This window comes from Ictidomys tridecemlineatus, chromosome 7 (genome assembly GCF_052094955.1).
Source record: "Ictidomys tridecemlineatus isolate mIctTri1 chromosome 7, mIctTri1.hap1, whole genome shotgun sequence".
Taxonomy (NCBI): Eukaryota; Metazoa; Chordata; class Mammalia; order Rodentia; family Sciuridae; genus Ictidomys; species Ictidomys tridecemlineatus.
This window is the reverse complement of record NC_135483.1, coordinates 164991762-165014016: the sequence shown is the minus strand read 5'-3', so window position 1 is coordinate 165014016 and position 22255 is coordinate 164991762. Positions and strand designations below refer to the sequence as shown.

The 22255-nt window shown below is 40.7% G+C and overlaps 2 protein-coding genes across 2 annotated transcripts in view; both read right to left on the bottom strand.

The window, feature by feature from the left end:
- LOC101965594 (aldehyde oxidase-like) overlaps positions 1-7457 on the bottom strand; it is a gene marked incomplete in the record, with an annotated part of 249943 nt that extends 242486 nt beyond the window's left edge. Inside the window, 4 exon segments of the mRNA NM_001282248.1 lie at positions 2959-3067; positions 3991-4087; positions 5549-5606; positions 7404-7457. Of these exon segments, the coding sequence (NP_001269177.1) occupies positions 2959-3067; positions 3991-4087; positions 5549-5606; positions 7404-7457 (318 nt within the window).
- A 9850-nt stretch (positions 7458-17307) lies between these two features.
- LOC101973702 (aldehyde oxidase-like) overlaps positions 17308-22255 on the bottom strand; it is a 56487-nt gene continuing 51539 nt past the window's right edge. Inside the window, 3 exon segments of the mRNA NM_001282264.1 lie at positions 17308-17361; positions 18141-18308; positions 20120-20305. Of these exon segments, the coding sequence (NP_001269193.1) occupies positions 17308-17361; positions 18141-18308; positions 20120-20305 (408 nt within the window).

The following is a 22255-nucleotide window of genomic DNA, read 5'->3' as shown; positions in this document are numbered from 1 at the left end:
TAATCTGCCTCTTTTCTCTTGTAGCTTTTAATATTTTCTCTTTGTTCTGTATGTTGGATATCTTCATAACAATGTGTCTTGGCGTTGGTCTACTGTGATTTTGTGTGCTCGGTGTCCTGTATGCATCTACAATTTGTATATCTGTTTCCTTTTTTATTTCTGGAAAGTTTTCTGTAATTATTTCATTCAGCAGGTTACTCATTCCCTTGGTATTAATCTCTGTGCCTTCTTCTATCCCGATGACTCGTAAATTTGGTTTTTTTATATTATCCCAAATCTCTTGGATGTTTTTCTCGTGATTTTTTACCAGCCTATCTGAGTTGGCTAGACTCCTTTCAAGATGATATATTTTGTCTTCATTATCTGACGTTCTGGCTTCTACTTGTTCCACTCTGTTGGTGATACTCTCGATTGAGTTTTTAATTTGGTTTACCGTTTCCTTCATTTCCAGAATTATATTTTGATTTTTTTTAATAATCTCTATTTCCTGATAAAGATGCTTAACTTCTTCTTTTATCTGTTTCTGTAATTCACTTTCAATGTGATCTTTAAGATTCTTTTCCATCTGTCTAAGGTGTTCCTTGAGTTCTTTATATGGCCATTTTTCTGATGACTCTAAGTCCTCCTGAATATTTAGGCTGTCCTTCATTGTTTGTACTCCTTTTCTTCCTTGCTTTTTTATGCTCATGTTACTTCTTGTTCTGTTTGACTGCTGAGTTACTGTTTATTCTTATAAATTTATTGGATGCTTGGGAGGAGAGATAATAGAAGGGAAGGGAAGAAGTCACTAAAGAGAATGAGTGTAGGCAGGTAGAGTTCAGGAAAGGGGAAGTAAGAAAATTGAAAAGAAATGAAAAGACAGAAGAAAAAAAGTGAAAAGAAAGAAAGAAAAGAACAAAAAATTAAGACTTTAAAACAAAAAAAATTATAGTGATAATAAAAAATGAAAATTAAAGTTTAAAAAATAATAGTAACCATAATAGAATAAAAAGAATTTAAAAAATTGAAACCATTAATAAGAAAGTTAAAGAACAACAACTAATCAACATCAAAAAGTAAAAAAAAATAAAAATAAAAAAAAATAAAAAGATTAAAAAAATAGAAAAATTTTAAAAAGTACTAATAATAATCATTGAAAGATAATAATAATAATAAATGCAGTCATAGAGCTTGGTTAACTTCTCTTCCAGTAGGTGGAGCTATGCCCACTGGGCCAGGCTTCTTTTCTTGATAGGTGGGAACCAATCACTGTGCCTCAGCTCTTCTTCCCAGACTGTGTGGGTCTCCAATCCTGAGTGCTTAGGGCCTTCTCTTGTGGTTCCTCAATCCAGGCCCCGCTCACCTGTGACGCTTACCACACTACTGGCTACACGCTGGGTCTGCTGCTCCTGGGAGCTCTGTTTTCATGGATGCCTGGCCACACCCTTTCTGTTTGCCTCCCTCAGACCCCAAGTTTGTATGGCTTGGGGCTGAGGGCCCCAGGGAACTTGTTTGCCCTCAGGTAGCGACTCCCCTGGTATCTGGTGCAAGGGACCTCTGTTGTCAGCACTGGTGGAATCAGTAGCCGGGAGTTCTGCGCTGCAGGTCCCACGTCCCTCCTGATTCCCTGGGTCCGGCTATGGTGCTCAGTTGGTTTTTACCTCTGTGAGTTCAGGTGGGACTAGTTACTTCAGTGGGATCGTTAGTGCTGAGACACGAGAAGCAGGCGAACCAGAGCTTGCATGCAGCTGATTCGTGCTCAGTGTGTGTTTTCTGAGGGGCCCAGGCTGCACGCCTTAGCTCCACGTCAGCTCAGCTTTGCCTAGTGATCCTGAGCAAGCAGGCTCTGGGCCGCGCTCGGGCGCCACGCTTGTCCGCGGCCTTAGCAGCGACGCTGGGACCTCCGTCGCTCCTCGGCTAGGTGCCTGGCTCCCCAAGCGGCTGCCGCTGCAGCTCTCCGGCCCCTCCCTCTGGAGCGCGGGTCCCCTTGCAGGGGACTGCCAAACAAAACAACTCCAGAACAGTTTCTGCCCAAAGGTGCAGCAGGGAACAAGCAACTGCTGCGTTCTGGGTCGTGGTCCCGCCTTCAGAGGATAGGACTCGGCACGCAGCCCAGTTCCCGTCTCTAGGTGCGGCAGCAGGACCATGTAGACAGAGCCATTAAGACAGCATGCAGGAAGCAAATGGCGGCTCCCGCGGAGTGGATTTTCGGCCCCGAAACCACAGCCCAGCCAACAATCCCAATCCACTAACTCTCCTTGTATAGAAAATATTCAGAAAAAAAAAAGGTGTTGTACTGAGCTTTCTTTGTCAGGTACTTACAATCCGCTGTTGTTTACGTATTCAGCTTCTCTGCCGGTAGCGAAGTGAAAGAGGCAGCAGATGGGCGCAGAGCGCCCGCGGGTCTGAGCAGAAAAGCGTCTCTCTTTCAATCTCTTTGTTTTTTCTGCTGCTTGGCAAGGTGGTCCACTACAGATTAATGGTGAAATGAGCTCTAACACGCTGCTTAAAATCTCGATTAAAGCTGCTGCTCAGAGCCCCACGCTCAGCACTTCAGCAACCCCTGTACGCAGCGGCCATCTTCGTACTCTCTCATCCCCAATTCTGATTGTACTCCTGAGACCTCTGTGTCACATGGAACAATATTGAATTTTATCCTCTTATATACAGAGGTATTTATTCTACAAATAATAGCCAGTGTGTAGTATCTATTCTAGATCATAGTCCAATAGTCATTAATTGGTATTTTGATGATCCTGCTTATAATTCAGGTAGAAAAAGTAACAAGAAGGATAACCATCTAATAAAACATGGATGTATTTCCAGTTTTCTTTTAAATCAAGGGACAGATGTTGTTACCTTGATCAATGCACATCCCAACCTTCTACTTACTTGATCGTAATCTAGAATCAGTACAGTCAAGAAACATTTGGTAAAGCAATAAAGATAAAAAGTGTGAAAATTGAGATTCATATTTATTTGCACGGGGTGAAACCTGGTTTTGATGCTTCCAATGCCTTCCACGGTGGTGACAGCAGTTCCATACAGAGAGCAGATGGGCACCAGGCATGCAGTGACGGAGAAGTGTCTTTGTATGAGAAACACAAGAAAAAAAACAGGAGGAGAAACACAGTCCTGCCTCATGGAGTATACTGGAGCCAGAAGGGCAGCAGAAGACCTCCAAAGCCCATCAATCAGCTCTGACAGGCTGGGGAACTGGAGAGGTGACAGCAAGGAGCAGTTAGAGTCAGTCCTCTCTTTGTCTCTGTGCTATCTGCAAGGATTGAGGATCCTTAAGGTGGAGATGGGCATTCTGAACTTCAGAAAAACTTCCTAGGCCTAGAATGGACTCATCTGGGAACAACAGGAATGGACTAAGGTCTCTAGGAGAGTGCTTGAACTTCAACAGATATTCTTTGAGACATTGACCTCATAAAAAGCAAAGGCAAGCAAAAGATATGGGTCTTTTACCCATAGCTACACATTTGCGTATTCTTTTGCTTGTTAATTTAAATGATATTGAATGACCTATGTTCTAAACCATCTCTTATTTTCTTGGGCCAATGGGATTTGGAAAAAGCACAAGTTCTATAATGTGGCCCAGATGTCTATTCTACAGGGTTGGGGCATCCCAAAAGTAGAAGAGAATTAGCTTTAGGCTTTCTGGGGTCAAGTTCTTGTTCTACAGGCTACTACTTGTTCTACCCAGAACAAGTCACTTCATTTTTTTGAGTCTCAATTTCCTCACCTGTTAAATATGTTGTTGGCCTAAGTTGGGATTTTTTTAACCTAGGGCATGTAGACGAGCCTTGGGAGGTTTATGATCTTCCCGAAATTACATGTAAAATTAATCATCTTTCCATTATCTGAGTAGATGCCTCCCAGCATTTATGGGATTTCTCAGAGGAGTCTGAGACAAGAATCCAAAAATCTTTCTTAGTTGCGAGATTAGAACACAAGCCAGGCAGATAAACAAGGCCCTCTTCTGGCTTCTGAGTGTCTGGTGGGTACCTTATCTTCTTGGATACTGGATCGTGCTTAGACACCATCACCGTGCAGGCTCCACAGCTTCCTCTTCCACAGGCATACTTGGTTCCTGTGAGGCCTACTGGAGGTCGGGGTGATCAAGGAAAAGTTGCCAAGGGGAACATTTTGCATCTAGCCATAGCTAACTGCTTCCCTAGGGTCTTTGTGGGGTGAGCTGCAGGTCTCTGAAGTCATGTTCTTACTTCCAGGTCTTATTAAAGGCCACTCCATACCTTATTAGCTATGTGACATGGGGTCATACTTAATTTTTTCTTGCCTATTTTCTAATTTGCACAGAAGGAGGCATAATATCTACTTTATTGTCACAGGTTTATCACAAGCATATCATGGGATAATGATGTAAAAACTTTGAAAAATCCTATTTCATTATAGAGTATTCTTATATGTCTTCCTCTGGGCTCCAATCATATAATTGGAGGAGAAGAACTTTATTTTTAGTAAATGTATTATGAATTTTGCTCAGTAGCTTGTATTTAAAAACAAGGAATCTTCAGAGAAAACTCCTGTCTTTACTTTTTTATTTTTTCCTTGAGCACCCCTGGATTGGTCCAAGTCTGATCCTGAATCTAGGCCCAGCCGCATTCATCCTTTTCCCTGTGATCTATTTCACACACTTTATGGAACTGGATGTAATTGACTAGACTGGCTAAAAACACTTCAGAATCACTGAGTCTTTATTGTTATTATCTATTTTTTCCTAATGATAGGGTTTATTACTCTGAATTAAAACATGGCCTCAAATGCTTAACCAGAGATGTCACACAAATAAATACAGTGACAAGGGTGTGACTGGAGAGCCTGAACTCAAAGGGAACAGTCCCTACTGAGCTCTAAGCAAGACTATTGACACGCAGGACTGGCCAGTTTCCCAGTCACAATGAGAAGCTGAAAATCTTGAGTTTTGTTTTAAAACATGGAATTCCCTAATTTTCAAATATTGACAACTAATTATAAACCATGTGAGCTTGTGGGCTTATAAACAATATTGTAGAGGCCAATTTAATCAATTTGAAATTTCTCTCAATTATTTTAATTTTTCTGGCAATTCCAAGAGATCCATTAGATTTGCCCATTAAAATATGTTGGCCATTATGAAGATCTAGATTCCAGAATATAAAATGGGGTTGGAGGAGTCTGGTGTCAGAAAGCAGGTATAGGGAAAGAAAATCTTTTCCTCTGACACTATCTCACTGATTCTGGAGAATTTGGTTTCATGAAGGGGCAGGTAACAGGACTTCTATTACATGACACTCTGCTGGGGACCTGCAAAGCCCTCCAGGGACTATTTCGTGAGGAAATGAAGAGCTTAGTTTCTATTTCATGCTATTAAATATAAGCACCTCTGGGAAAATTCTTCCTCTCCAAACTAGCCTCCTTCACCTGAGATCCAACTTAAAACCATGGCCAAAAACAAATAGCAAGGGCCAAGGGCCAACTGGATGGAGGAAGTGATCAGTTCCCATGGTCACATGGCTTGATTTTTAAGGAACAGACACAGCCAGGACTTAGCTAAAAAGGGTTCAGTTTTTTCGTAGGAAGGTCAGCAGAGTCACTTCTGGGTCTGCATTTCTTTCTGTCACCTGTGTTAAAACAGAAGAGATGTTATTATGGGGTTGAATCAGTGACCAGTGGAATGTCTGTTATAGCCTGTTTGATTTAGGGCTTCGGCTATCATATTAGACATGCACCTTTTTTATTTTTTATTTTTTTGGTGCTCTGAAGTCAGACAACTTTCATGCACATTTAGGGGTAGGAGCCTCACAAAGCATGGCAGTTCTGATCTTCATGATAAAAACTGGGATCCACCTCTGTCTACAAATGCCCCTGGACTTGTATTCTTCACATTTGCTCCCCTATCTACCTTAGTGGAATCTTCCAATTCAACCTACTGTACTCAATAGCAGAGTGGCCCTACAGTGAGCCTTGACACCCTACTCAGGGCCCAGGGTGGTTCTGGTGAGACACTAGACTTCCTCTATCCCTCCCCTTGGGAAGTGGAAGTGTTGGCACTCAGAAATCATGAGGGCCCTTTTTGGTGCCTCTTTCCCACTGTGTATCTTGGGATATTCCTTTGACTTTGTCTTGAGGTGTCCAGAAAACGGTCATTTTGTTGTATAGAGAAAGAGAAGATCCAGTGGGCGTCAGTGTTAGATTCTTCTTCCCCCCCCCCAAAGGAAGACATATACTTTTTTAGACCTCAAAGAATAAGGAATTATAGAAAGGTACTTCCAAGTTGAGATATTAAAATTCAGCTGCTTTCTGGATTCCAGGGGCACCTATCCAAGGGAAGAAGTCCCCCTCTGCCTGCCCCTGTACCACCCTAATTCCTTTAAAACACTTACTGAGAATGTGGTGGGATCCTATTTTTTATCACCTAACACTCTCACCCCCACCACCTCTAACCCTGGACTTATTCTCTGTTCTGACTGCAGCTACTTTACTCTGAAAGGACACAGAACAGCATGAGGAGGAAGGAGCCTCCTCTGGCTTTCTTTTGAGTCTCCAAAGCCAAGGCCAGTGGCAAAGCAGGTAGGGCTCAGCTTGTGGATTGTTTTGGAAGTACATGGTGGTTGCTGGTTGGGAAGATTTGATACAGGAGAGAGGGTTCTTAGGCAAGTGATGAGACGTTAGGAGCTCCATGGTCTATTTCCTTTCTTGGGCCAAGCCCAGAGGTGTGTGTGTGTGGGTGGGGGAGACACACCTAACCCCAGTGAGGAATGTGGGATTGGAGGTCAGAGAGGCCCTGGAGGAGAGGGCACAAGGCCCGAGAGAAGCTATGTGCCCTCGAGAGATACAGACTCATGACAGGGCCTGGCAGAGGGCGCTGAGGGCAGGCAGTGGTCTGTGTGGATGGATTGTGAGGACAGGAGGGGAGGACGTTAGGGAAAAGTGGCAACCAGGAGACCCTGCCCTTGTCACATAGGTTCCCCCTGGAACTCGGCTACACCCAGGGAGAGAGGGGGACACTAAACTGATGGAGATTACACTTTGATGGATTCTGCTTAAAGGGGACTCAACTGAAAAATGAAGTTGGTAAATAGAAAGATAAAGCAAGCTCCATTTCTTATCCTCCTGAGTCTGAAGATGAAGATGATATTGGAGAAAGTCCTTCGTGTCTCAGACTCAGTTATATAAGCACTTTGTGGGATCCTAAGCAATGAAGGGAGTGGCTCTCTTTTCATCTTTACAAAAGCCCCAGGAAACAGATTCCACAAGTGAGGACTCAGGGAGGCAAAGCTCTCTGTGTAAGGTAATGCAGTGAATGGCAGAGCCCACGGAGCTGCTAGAGCCAAGCCCTGACTGAGAGGGGAACAGGCGGAATCAGGCCCTGTAGCAGGCTGACCTCTGCAAGCCAGGGAGTAACACCCAACACTCACCTTCCTCCCGTTCACGAAGAAAACCAACGCATCCGATCCCGATGGGCAAGGCATGGCACCTGCCAATGCTCGGCTCACAGTTCTATGGGGAGTGCTCTCTGGCACCAGCCACAGAAGTGAGTGGAAAGGATTTAGGACCAGCAACTGGCTTCTCTCCCTGGCTGGAGCCTCAGAGGGGAGGGCAGGAGGTGGAGACTTCCTTGCTTTGAGGTTTTTATGTTGAGGGCTTGGCCTCTAATCCTGTGCCTCACTCCTACCAATCCTGGCTTCAAAGCTGGCTGGGCACACAGCCCACACCTTTTCTAGCTTTTTCTGAAGTTTGAGGGCATTAGTCTAGAAATCATCAGTGTGAAAAACAATAATCTAGGCCCAACCTCCCTCTGCAATGTCACCTCTAGCCTAGGAACATATCCTGGATGGATTTCATTCTTCTTGGAGTATAGGGTGCGCTTCCTGAGACCTCACACTTGCTCAACTTGTTCCTTATTCTACCCTGGGAAATGTCCCCTCAGAGGAAAACATATGAACAAGTCCAGCCTGTGCCCTAGTGGAAGGAGAAGTGTGGAGTGCTGCATCCACCCAGCCCCTCTGCACTCCTTCTCCCCACCCCTGTGATCATTCTGCTGGAAAACAGTGATCTAGTCAACCACTGTACATTTTCTTTTTAATGTAAGGCCCATGGGCCAGAGTGGTCACCTCAGGGTCACGCAGGAGTAAGAGGTAAAGCAGAAACCAAAACTAAGATCTCCTGGGTTGAAATATCTCTAGGTATACATAGAGACCCTTGATCAGAAGAACATACCAGGCTGACCTCTCTGAACATCTCCAGTGAGCTGTCACAGATAAAATCCAGCAGTCCTTGTTCTTTCAGCTGAAGTCATGCCCAGGACTTGGCATTGCAGATTAGTAAAGCAAGTAGATGCTCAGGAGAGGTGGCAAGACCTCTCTTCCCCACACTTCCTTCATGAGGTCATGGAACCCTCATTAGAGCAATCCCTTTATGCTAAGAACACTCACTACATGACAGCGTGTCAGGCCAGAAACCACAGACATCTGGCATCCCTCTGCCAGGGCTAATGGGGAAGATCTCTTTCTCAGTTGGTCCGGGTGGGGTTTCAGCATCTTTCCCACCACAGAGGTGTTCCAGAAAACACTCCTAATCAAATGAGCTGAAGCTTTCAAATTTCTTTATAATTCTAATGCCAGGTCCTCAGGCATACAAGGCCTAGCATACCTAGTGTACAAGTGTGTATTTCACATGTATTAAGAAGTGGCTGAATAAATTAACAATAGGTTTATGAGAAGTTGTAGATCATGGTGTGAGTAAGTCAAGACCTTTGAGTTAGCCTTTTTGATCATGTTCCTCCTGCTCAACCCCCCCCACCCAGTAGCTCTCTGTGGCTTGGAACATAAGGTCCAAACTCAGACCTAAGTCCTCTACAGTTTGTCCCTGTTTCTGGCCTCAGATGCTCTTTCTCTGCAAAACAAAGCAAAAACCAAAACAACTACACATACACACATAAAAACCAAATAAATCAAAGCAAAACACAACAACAAAAACCACAATCTAGCCAAACTTTTTTCCTAATTGTTTTTCCACTTTAACTTGGTGTTTCTCTACTTAGAACCTTAGTGTAAACAATAGCTACTTGTAGCCCCCACAGTGGTCAGGGTGAATGATAACATATTCATTGCAGGGGTGAATAAGTACTTGACTGATGACCCAAGATACTTTAAAAGAAGGAGAAATTAGTGATGAACTAATTTGCTAGACGTTGTGTATCTGCCTTGCACCAGACTTTGCTAAGTGGCAGAGGTACAGAAGACAGCAGATCCACTCATTTCCTTTCTCTGCAGGGTTTCACAAGACGATAGCAGATAATTCAACATTTAAGCCTTTGACAAACACAAAATAGAGAAACTAGCCTTGTTTTGGGATAAGGACCAGGTAATACATCTGAGAAAGACACATTTAGGCCTGAAAGATGAACAGGAGTTAATTCCTGAGAATTGAGCCCAGAAGGGAAGCAGGATGAGGAGAGAGAGAAAGGAGCACGTGGCGACACAGGATGCGGTCACTTCGATTTAAGGGCATTAGTTTGAGGGCATTTGTCTGAATGCCCTCACCCCACAGCAGCTGTTTTTAAGGGTCCCCAATCTGTTCACCACTTCATGCTTCCCTCTAAAAGAGGGCAACTTGTACACACAAAGGGCCCATAGTCACCATTGACGGGAGCTGGATGCTGCCAGAGACCAGAAAGCATGAACCATGGTGTTCCCAAAGCAGCCGTAGGAAAATATCTCTCATCATCGACATAAAATACAAGCATTTGGAGTAGAAAAACAGTTTTGGAGTACTAAGGTTGGATAATGGTATTAGATTTAGGTTATATAAAAGTACTTTGGATTAGGGAACCAATTGCATTAATTGCTGGGAAACTGAAAACTGATCCTGTATTGCCTTTGAAAAAATGTTTTTCAAACTTGTTTGATCCGGGAAACCTTTGTTTGAGTGAAATCTTGTGAAGTGTAAACAGATAATACAAAAAGTTTGCTGTTCTAGCTGAGGAGTGAGGTCTCAAGTCCTCTGGCTTTTTTTTCCCCTTAAGAAGCCCCCAGGGCTCTGGGGAGCTTAGCTTGGAAAATGCCCACTTCAGAGTGAACAAAGAGTGTGCGAAGTAAAGCAGGAGGGTGAGCTGCAGTTTCTGCCAAGTCCTCTGCTCTCAGATCTTACTCAAGACAATGGCAAAAAGCAATCACTTTGTTTCTTTCTTTTTTTTTTCTCCTTTAATGAAGAAGGAAGAACAAGTTTCTTCACTTTTAAATGGATTATTCCAGTGGGCAAGAGAAATTCCGCATATGTTAACAGGTGCTCAGATGTTTGTTATAAAAAAGGACTTATGATTTACATCAAAGATCCCTGTTAGCTAATAAAAGAATTAATATTGGAAATGACACTTACTCTCTCCTCCAATTCAAACAGGCCTTCTTCCTGGGGGGTAGGGGAAGAAGTTACACATTCTGTTCACTGACACAAATGGAAAAGTACTGGTAGTAGGCTTTGGTGTCACTGGGTGCGGCCTTCTTTGTTGAGTTATTACAAACCCCAAATAGAACAAAGGCAAGCAGACAGTGAGCACTTTTTAGGACCTTGAGGGTTTGGGTTGATCATTAAATACCCATATTCCAGGCCTTTCCCTCTCCACTCTTCTGACCATGAGGTCCCTTCTCTGCCCTTCCAGGCTCTAACCTTTCTACCTCTGCTGAGTCTATGGGAAGCTGGGTGCCAGTGAGGCTCTGGGCTCTGTGGGAGAGGATTCTTCCCCATAGGCTGAGGGAGTGCCTGGGGATCAGCAGCCTGAGAACAGTGAATCTGGAGAGAGCTTGGTCCTTGGATGGGGGTGATACATGGAGAGAAATCTTGACATTGGTGTAAGTAGGTCAGTAGTGCCAAAAGCGGTGCCTGAGCCCTTCTTGACCCTGAGACTTGATGAGTGTGAGGAGTGGGAGAGGCCAAGGCTAGGGGCCTTCCTCTATTTGCCTCACAGGGCCCTGGCAGCCTTCCTGCTTCTACCCTGCTGAGGGTGAGGATGGATTAGGAGCATTTTTTGTTCTACAGCCTGTGGTTGTGGTTCTTAGGGTACTCTTAATCTAAGCTGAAGCCCAGTGAGCTGACAGATGAAAACAAACTTAATGGACCTTTTAGAGAGCCTTGTGTTCTCAATGCGATCTTATTTGGTAACTGGGTCTTTATTGATGTCATCAAGTTAATATGAAGTTATACTTGATTGGGGTGACCCCTGAATTCAATGACCTGTCATGAGAGAGATGGAGATTTGGAGACAGATGGATACACAAGGAGGGAAGATGGTGAGATGGAGGCAGAGATTGGAGTGATGTGTCTGCAGGCCACAATGTGGCAAGGATTGCTGGGAACTACCACAAGCCAGGAAGATGCACAAAGATTATTTCCTAGAGCCTTTAAAAGAAGGTTGATACCTTGATTCCAGGCTTCTAAGCCTGGGAGAGAATACATTTCTGCAGTGTTAAGTTATACAAGTTTTTAGAGCAGCCCTGGGAAACAAATACAGGTCCAAGAACAGAGGGAGGATCAGTCAAAATAGGTGGGACACACACCTAGCACAAGAGAACTGTGGGAGGAGACAACTGTCAATCTGAATTTAAAAAAGAACATTAAACTGCAGTCCCCGAAACACTTTTTGGAGTAAACTAGACCAGCCAAAGAACAATTCAGTAGACGAGATGATCATGGTTGAAATCCAAATTAGTGACCTAGAAAACAAAGTGCAGGAAATATACCTCTGTACAGAGCAAGACAGCAGAATAAGAAATCATGAAGGGCAGGATGAAATATTTAAATCCTATTGTTCAACAAAGAAGTAGGAACAAATGATTTATAGATGAATTTTGTATAATCAATCATTAAGTTAATGACAAGGGTATTTAAACTTTCCCTGGCATATATAAAGGGAAATTCTGCTTAATTCATCTTGTTTGTTTTTAAGAGAGAGTGAGAGAGGGAGAGAGAGAATTTTAATATTTATTTTTTAGTTATCGGCGGACACAACATCTTTGTTTTGTATGTGGTGCTGGGGATCGAACCCGGGCCACACGCATGCCAGGCGAGCACGCTACCTCTTGAGCCACATCCCCAGCCCTAATTCATCTTATAAACTTAATAATTTTAATACAACTCAAGATATTAGAAAACACTATAGAAGAATCCCACTTATATTTTAAGTAAAATACTAGAAAATCAGATCCAGAAATATATCAAGGGATAATATATTCAGTAAAAAAATTATTTCTGGGACATAAGAGTGATTCAATATCAGAACTATAAGTTAAATATCAGAATTATTAAATCTGGCTTGGTATATTACATTAAAAACGGAGAAGGAGAACTGTGGTCAAATAAATAGATTATGTTAAATTACTGGATAAGATTTAGAAGCCATTCTCAAGAAAAACTCCAAATCACAGAGAAGAGGAAGAAACTAATGAAATCAGATTACTTAGAAAAACCAATAAATAATACTAACCTTAAAGGCAAAGCAAAAAACCAATTCTGTTCTGATTAAAATTTGAGATTAGCAGAAAAAGTGAGGAGAAGAGGAAGTCTAAACAGATAAGAGCAGGTTAATTGGGAAGGTACAATATAAATTGTAGAAAGTCAAGTGGGAATGATAAAGTTTTTTTTCTCTCTTATTGTGTAACATATCCTTGGAGGTTGCAATGGATAAAACAAAATAATGAAAAAGTGAAATAACATATAACTTCATATAAACATTGGTAGAGAAAGAAACAATCTAGTGAATGGTTATAACATAAGTATTGGAAAATTTATAGCTCCAAAACATAGATCATGTAAAAACAAATTTAGTTCTCCTCTTGCAAAAAATTATAGGATCTACTCACGAGACAAAATCTACATAAATGGAAAGACAAAATTTTCTTTAATGAAAAATTAGTATAAAAAGGCAATTCTCAGGCTGAGAATATAGCTCAGTTTGTTGAGTGCTTGCCTCACATGCACAAGGCCCTGGGTTCAATCCCTAGCACCACACACACACACACACACACACACACACACACACACACACACACACAGCTATTCTCTTAAAGTTAATATTTAAATTCCATACAATTCTAATTAGAATTCTACCTACCTAAGTTTTTAGAGGTAATTGGATAAAATGATTTTTTTGGGGGGTATGAGACTAAATAGTTAAGATGAATTTGAAAAACAAGAAGATCAAGGGAGCACTTGGTATGGTATTCATTAATATAGTATTAGTATAAGGACAGATAACTAGATCAATTAAACCAAAGAAGAACCTAAAAATATAGTCTACTGTGCATATGAATTTAATACATGGCAAGCAGGAAGTGTCATAGAATATTCCTTAGCAAGTGAATCAAATGATTGGCTGATGACCAAAGTTCTTTGACTATAAATTTTTTTAAAGACAGAGAGAGAAAGAGAGAATTTTAATATTTATTTATTTAGTTAGTTAGTTATTGGTGGACACAACATCTTTGTTTGTATGTGATGCTAAGGATCGAACCTGGGTCGCATGCATGCCAGGCAAAGGTGCTACTGCTTGAGTCACATCCCCAGCCCCGACTATAATTTTTGAGAAATATTTGATATTAAACATCTATTTACATTGGAAGTACCCTTGGGTATCCCTATGATCTTTTAGAATAAATTTTTGTTTTCTTACAATGCTGATTTCAGGCCATCTTTGTTAACTCAGGGCTTGGGTGTGTAGAGCTCTGCAGATAGTCATCATCTTTAACATTTCCACTTGGTCACTCTTTTATACGGACAGAGTCAATTTTTTAATTACTGTCAATTTCAGATAATGAATCTCAAGAAGAACTTAACTTGCTCTGTAGTTTTATTTGTAATAAATAACAGCACCCTACACAGTGTGCTGTAATGAATTTAATAGAATACTTTTGAATGAGTAAGGAAAGAATATAGTAAATTTAGGACATAGAATTTCTGGGGCAAGTACTGACTTAAGGTAGAAAAACGTTACATATTCATATGTATTGTGCATTTCTTTGAAAACAAAATTAATCTTTTCTATAAAAGTAATTCATCCAATGTATAAATGTGATTTGCTACTTATATGCATGTAAATAATAAACTGGCAAATCAGGAAGAATAACTGATAGGTCTGGGTGGTAGATGTGGAGGTGAGCCAACCAGATCCCTGAAGGAAGCACTTGGGCCCAGCTGGGGAGTGGGGTCAGCATGGACCTCCAGCTCCTGAAGGTGGAGAGCCTCCTTCCTCAAGGTGGTGCCCTTCCTGGGGGAGCCCTGCCAGTGAGTGATGTGGAGGTACATTGCAGTCTGCAACTCAGTAGAGCACTACTTGCTCCAGCGCTCCCTGCTGGGTTCATGGTATTTTGGGGGACTACACTGCAATTCAACCTCTTCCTCTGCCCAATTCTGCATTTTCAACTTTTCTTTACTGGGTGTCAATTTCTAGGAAAAGTCCTGCTTCCCAAACTCTTTCTTAGTGTCTGGAAAACTCAACCTGCAATACTATGTGTCCTGGTAGTGTAAAGAATATTGGCCAAGTGCAGAGGATTTAAGATTTTTCCTTAAAAGAAACAACAGAGATCTCCATGGAGCCATGCTCCAGCCTTCTTCTTGACCATTTCCCAAATTTGAGCATCTGCAGGTTCGAGGTGCTAAACTGAAATCAAATCCATCCTTACCACTATTCACTCAACTCCATTTTCCTTGTTTCCATAAGATGATACAAAACTGTTTAATTGTGAACTTTTGTCCAGGAGAAGTAAGACATCCTTGGGCCCATGGATATGAAAAGAGAAGAACTGTATATGTAGCAAGTGATACACAGAATTTCTCTTTTGACAAAATTTTACTGGCTCCAAAATGAAGCAGTAGGAATGATAAGTTTCTACAAGTAATAAGCATTAAGAGTTTGCCCAGAGTTAGAATTACATGCTTTTATCTCTGGGAGTCCTTGATCATTTGCTGAGTACACTGGTTAAAAAATTACATCTTAAATTTAAAGTCAACTATCAATGCAATAACTTTAAAATTAGACAATGACATATATTTATGTCAATCAATAATATGGATTAATTATGTAACATAACAGATATTATAAATTAGTAATTTCATTTAAGGCATAAGAATATTAATTCTGTGTTTGAAACTTGTTATTATTTAAAAACATACCAGTATTGGAACGACTTCTCATCTCAATTCTTCCAGTTAATTCAATACTGTTGGAATGATCAGACTTATTTTATAAAAACTCAATTTCTGAGTTACCAGGGTCCTAGCTCCTTTAGTCTATGAAATATAATAGTTTTATAGTTAATTTGTTTGTGACAAACATGTCTTCCAATTTTATTACAGAAAATATATTTCCAGTGAACTTTTATTTTTTATTATTCGCTCTTGTGTTTTTGTGTGTTAAGTTCTAGGCAATCCAGATTATTGCATGAATTCAAGTACACACTTAAGTTTTTACAAGGGTGCACACGAGCATGAACATACACACTTCACTTGGAAGAAGAGACACTTGCCTTTGTTCCTCTTTTTTTTTTTTTTTTGAAAAAAACTTTATTTCTGGGCTGGGGATGTGGCCCAAGTGGTAGCGCGCTAGCCTGGCATGTGTGCGGCTCAGGTTCGATCCTCAGCACCACATACAAACAAAGATGTTGTGTCCACCAATAATTAAAAAATAAATATTAAAATTCTCTCTCTCTCTCTCTCTCTCTCTCTCTCTCTCTCTCCTCTCTTTAAAAAAAGAAAAAACTCCTTTATTTCTACTATCAGCCCTTTCTTCTTCTGATTTGATCTCACACACATATAAGCAATTGCTACACACTTACTCTCCCACTGCAAAATTACATTTATAAGTTAATGTATACAGAGCTTGAATAAATGCAGAGCTTTAATACTTATTGCACAGATCCCTGAGAAGTGATTCAGTTTGTTTATTTGTGTTTTCAAACCTCACAGTAAACTAAAAATCCATAACTGGCATGAGACTGCATTTCTGCAGGAAAATGCAATGTAAAATAGCTAGGAAATAATAAAAAAGACTCTTGAGGACTTTGTGACCCTTTGATGGCAAAAGGAAAATGGTTCTGATTTCACCTTTCAGACACTAATCTAAAACAAGGGACTCAAGAGTGATTTGGGATCATTTTCTTTTACTCAGTGTGACCTTCCAGGTAGGAAGATACAGTACCTTGTACATGGCTCATGGTGGGTACAGACCAGTTGGAGGCTTTGAATGGTGCCTTAGTCTTAGTATTTTGTTGCAATAAAAAAATACCCAAGGCTGGGTTCTTTATAAAGAAAAGAGGTTTTTATTTTGGCTCACAGTTCTGGATGATTGTATCTTGTGAGGGTCTCTGCTATGTCACAACATGGCAGATGACATCACATATTGGTAGCTTGTGCAAAGGATCACATGGCCAGAGAGGAATCAAGAAGTAAAGAAGGGCAAAGCTCAGTTTCTTAGGAATCTGCTCTTGTGGAAACTCAACCACTGTTATGAGACCCAATCCATTCCTTGAGGTCAGCATTAATCCCTTCACACTAGTGGTCTTGACCCAATAACCTTCTGCTAGGCTCTTTCTTTTAAAGGTTCTATCACCTCAACACCACCACACTGGGGACTAAGTTTCCAGCACATGAACCATTGGTGACAAACTTCATCCAAACCAGGGTAGCTTCTTCCTCCTAAAGCCCCTTCTAAATAGATCACATGGGACTGACAGGAGCCTTGGGACTGTGGTGGACATGCAGTGTTGGAGACAGCCCTTAGCTACTCACAAGAGCTGATTATGAGCATTCCTTTCCAACTCCACATTTAGATTCCTAAAGTGGTGGCTTGGAATTTGCCATTGTGGGAATATTTATACCATGGGAATTGGTAAGCATTGTAAACCAGGGTTTTTACCATGTGCGTTGGCTATTTTTAGGAGACATTGGGGGAATCCAGTCCTGATAGTTTTTGGTGTGGATGATTTTACAGATTTAAATCTGCTTTGAGCAGATTTCTGAAGAATAAAGCATGAGTAGTCTCTCTTGGGTTGTCCAGGTTATGAAAATTCTACCATGTTTTAAAATCATGGTGATATAGATATTTAGGATAATAAAAACTAAAATTAGAATTTATATTTCTGAGTTTCATTATACTTTTGGTGAAAATTTGCATCCTAAAACATAATCATGCAGGTACCTAAGACACAGATAATATTTTTAAAATGCCAAAATTATCTTTGACAATCAGAAGTGAAGCTATATTTTGCTTTGCTTTGAGACTTTTTGAAAAAGATTAATCACATATTATTTCATTTTCTTGAAAACACAAGATTAAGATACATGGATGGACCAAGGTGTAAATGTTGAAGGGTCATCTCTGGGAACCTAAAAAAATCAAAAGAAGGGAGATAGTTGTTAATATAGTTTTATTACATGGAAAAATGTTATAATTAAAAGTAATGTATTTTTAAAAAGGGGAAAATCAATGTCTATTTTATCCTTATCAAAATTGTGTAATTTTCATATTTGTTTCAATTCTTGAATCATAAACCTCCTTATCCTCCAAGACTTATGTTTGGGATAAGATGCATCTTATTAAAAATCCCTGTAATTTCTAAAGCATGATGTTCAATCTAATTTTATATGATAGACTCATGCTGCAGTAAGCAGTTCAATAGAGAAATGCTTTCTGATGATAATTTGAGATATATTTTTAGCAAATGGCAAATGAAATTGTGTTTTATTACTGTGTCATTATAAGGCAAATCAAGTTGTGTCAAGGGACCTGATATTTTTCATTTAAATTATTTTTCTTAGTTTACTTAACAAATACATTCTGTGTAATAGACCAGATCTGATACCTAGTAAATATAATTTGGTTACTGAATTAATCAAAATGCCACACCAACTGCATTTTGATAGTGTTTAAAGATGCAACCTACCACATCCATCTTCTATTAGCACTGGCTCAGTGTGTTTATCTTTTGGGTCTGAAATAATTCAATCTTTATTTGAAGAGAATTGCTCACTTTGCAATTGCTTTGAAGTATATTGGAAGCTTATGGAAGTAATTTTTTTAAAAAAATTAATTTTGTCATTATCAAATCCAAACCAAGGACCTGAAAACCCTTGTAAGGAGCAATTCTTACAGGAACCTCCCTTACCATGTCAGTAAATTGATCCACACAAGTCATCCGAATCAATTCAGGAGTTGCTGGGCTACTTATGGCAAACGTCTTGCTCAGCCCCCTCTCTCTGCGGGCAGCAGTCACTGCATCATATATGGCAAACAATACAGAGGATCCCAAGAACATTCCGGCCTCACCCAATCCCTGAGAGAGGTACAACTGGCAGTTAGAAATGTACAGTTCTTTTAGGACTAATTTGTGTACACACACACACACACACACACACACACACACACAGGCCATTTACGCACGTTCTCCCTTTCTGGCTTTAATGCCCCCTATAGTGGAGTGCATCTGGATTATTGGGTTGAACTCCCCCACAGCAATTCTTTGTGTGGGTGCTCTTGAGAGTAGCTGATGAAAATGTTCCAGGACACCAGGATATCTAGCAGTTAAAATCTCCTGTTCTCCTTCTCAGGTAAAGTCCTGAAGACCAAAGTCCCTGGTTGCCCTCTAGGATTCTCTAATCCTGCCTCTGGGTCATCATGTTTTAACTCAAAGCCAAAACAAAATGACCACAATCTTTGTAGATGGGCTTGGGGACAGTGACACGGTTGCTCCTTTTCACGTGGGCTTTCTTGGAGTGTGTTAGATGGATGTGAATTGACATTATATTTTGAATGATTCACCAAAGCTTTTTGTACTGATATTTCTTCTTTCTTTCCTTAGGGTAGTCTGGTCTCAGGACCTTGGTGGAGGAATGGGACAAAGGCTGGGAGTAGACAACCGTTTTTCCACGCTTTGGTTTTGAAAAACCAGGTTACTCTCAGGAAAATATGGAAGGAGAAGTGGGGCCAGTGAGAGAGGGTCCTCTTCGATAATGAGGAGGTCTGGTAGCAAGGTGGCTAGACCTTGAGCAGCAGAAAAGCCCATATTACATCTGGGCTGATGTAATTTGCCTGCAAGGTCAGTTTATCTTCTGGTGGCACTTAGCCTAAGGAGCCAAGACGTTCTGCTCTCCTTGACCTTTCTTATTTGATTTAGATTTCTTTCATATCTCAAGAATGAAGAGGACTCAGGATTCTGAAGATGTTGAGCATTACTCTGAGAGAGCTTGTTTTCTTTTGGGGGGATTTGCAATTCAAAGGAACAAACAAATTCAAAATAGTTCTGGGAATCCTTTCAAAAGTTCTTTTAAGAGGAGGTTTTTCAAATTCATATGTTGAAGTCCTTCTTATGATTTGGATGTGAGGTGTCCTCCAAAAGCTCACACAATGCAAGAATGAAGGTTCAGAGGAAAAATGATTGGGTTGTAAGACAATTACAATTGAATACAATTAACGAATCAGTGAGTTAATCCCCTGACTGAGGGGTACCTGAAGTGGTAGGATGTGGTTTCAGGAGCAATTGGGCCATGGCTCGGGGCTATATATTTATATCTGGCTAGTGGAGTTTCTCTTTGCTTCCTGATCATCATGTGAGCTGTTTCCCTCCGTCACACTCTTCCGCCATGATGTTCTGTCTCACCTTGAGCCCGGTGGAATGGAGTTGCCTTCTATGGATTAAGACCTCTGAAATTGTGAGCCCTAAGTAAAATTTCTACCTTTAAAATTGTTCTGGTCAGATCTCTTAGTTACAGCAATGAAAAAGCTGACTAAAACAGTTCTCATCCCCAGTTGCTAAGAATGTGACTGTTTTTTGTAGATAGGGTCTTTAAAGAGATGATTAAATGAGGTCATTTGGGGTGGGCTCTAGTCGAAAGGTGTCCCTCTAAGACAGGAAAACTAGGACCCAGATGGGCATAGAGGGAACACAATGTGAAGAAATAGGAAGGAGGAGAAAAGCTATTTACAAGCTGAGTAGAGAGGATTCAGAAGAAACCAACCCTGCCAACATCCCAATCTCAACTGTCCAGATTCCAGAAGCATGAGAAAGTCAATTTGTTGTTTGAGCCACCCAGCCTGTGGCATTTGGTTATGGTGGACCTGGTCAACACAGAGGTCTCAAGTTCTTACCTTGGATGAATAGATGGCAATGGGATTTTGGGAATGCACAAAAGTGACATAAAATTCTTCTGGTATCTCAGTGACAGTGGGGATTTTGTAGTCATCCGGACCCCGAGAATGAAGCACACCTTCTGGGGAGTATTTCAGCTCCTCTATGGTATAAAATCCCATGCCCTGGATAAATGCTCCCTCAACCTACAGTCAGAAATTTCATACATGAGATTTGGGTGATATTGGTTGAAAAAATATTCCAGTATGAAAGGAAGTCGAGTTCCCCACCACAGTGAGCCTTTCTTGAACGTATTGCAATGGACTTTACAAAGGGTCCTCAGAAAGGTGCCTCCACCTTGCCTAGCCTCATCCTCAGGTACCCCATGTAACCTGACGCTTGCCCAAGTTCCAGGTAGTTTCTCAAACCCACCCAGTTCTTTCCCACCTCCAAGTCTTTGCAAATGCAGCTTCTCCTGATTCTCTTCACACCTGACCACTTCAACTTGTCTACCTGGCAAACCCCTATTCACTCCTCCTCACCCTTTAAGTTCCAGGTGAAAATGACCACTCTCAGGATATTCCTTCACCTCTAGGTGCATCTCCCAGGCTCACTGCACCTCGAATACTTGTTATTCACCCCCCACTCTTAAGCATACTGAGGCCGGGTCTACTTCTATTCTGTTCTCAGCACAGTGCCTGGTACATAGAGTTCTCAATAAATGTCTGTGGATTAGATAGAAAAGAAGCTACCATAAAAGGAGCATGAACTAGAATAAATGGAGCCAGGACACTGTAGTAGATATTAATATCTGGATTCTTTGCTTCCCTTCATAAATGAGATCAATGTTAAACATGGTGGGTTGGAAGTCATGTTGCTTTATTTATAAGTTATTATGCTCTGAGATAAAGGTTTTTTCAAAGGAAATGCCTGTCTAGAGGTTATAAAACTTGAAGGAGAATTACGGCTTGAGTTTTTACCGAAACTTCAAATTTTAGAATGAGGTAAGCACATATAAATGCTACTTTAGGAAATGACAGTGTCTCTAAAGGAAAAAATAAAAGCTCAAAGGATTCAGTCTAGACTTCTGTTTTTCTTTCCTTTTCTGATGGGAAAATGTAGAATTTTTCCTAATTATAGGATCTCCCATTTTCCTTTACAAAAGCAATAAAGAGGCCGGAATTAGCTGGGAGTAGGAAGAAAAAAAAGGAGAGGTGGACCAGGGCCTGGGACTAGCTGTAGTTCTCAAACTTTACAAATTTAAGTTCCACTTTGTGTGCAAATTTCAATTCCTAGTCTACCAAAGTTATGATGAGCACAACTCAACCTGAAGTGGGCCAGAAACATTATAGTTGCTTTGGGTATAGAGAGACTGAGGACCACAGTTTGAGAAACACTGATGAGTCAACAAAATAATTCCTTATAAAGTCCATTGGTCAAGCTAGGCAAACTAGTTCCTTAGGATTTAGGATGGTAGAATGAGACTGGCAGATGAAAGCTCCACAAAATTCTTAGGGTTGGATGCCAAGATATTCAGTCTCCAAATTGCTATTAAGGTGCACACTAGGGACCAGTCACTTTGGCCTCACCTGGGAGCTGGTGAGCAGGTTTGATGTGGGCTGATGCTTTGGTCTGTTGGCCCCACTTTGAGAAACAAACTTGGAAAAAACAGAGCTTCCACAACAACTGGAAAAGTTTTAACTCCAAGTTTAAAAGATTTGGGTGAGTTAATTTTATTTATTTGTGAGATATGAATCAGAATTAAATTCAGCAAAGGGGAAAAACTGTGTTTAAAAATTTTTCTATTTTATTTCCCTAAATCATGCAATGTTTAAATTCAATATTAATGTAAGCACTAACGTAACTTAATTACTATGGACCTGTATAATGTTTTAATTATAAACTTAATATTCATTGAGGAAAAATTAGAAAGCATGGAGACTTACAAGGCAGAATAAATCATATATATTCCTGAAATGCAGACATCTATTGTTAACTTTTTCTTGAATTTTCTTACAGTATTTTATCTATCTGTACGTGTATGCAAGTGTGCATGATGTGTGTAATAATAATATATGTTGCAGAATATTTGCATGAGGTATGAACAAGGTTTGGATGATTCTGGAGAATTGTATTCTGTATGAATTCCTCTTAAA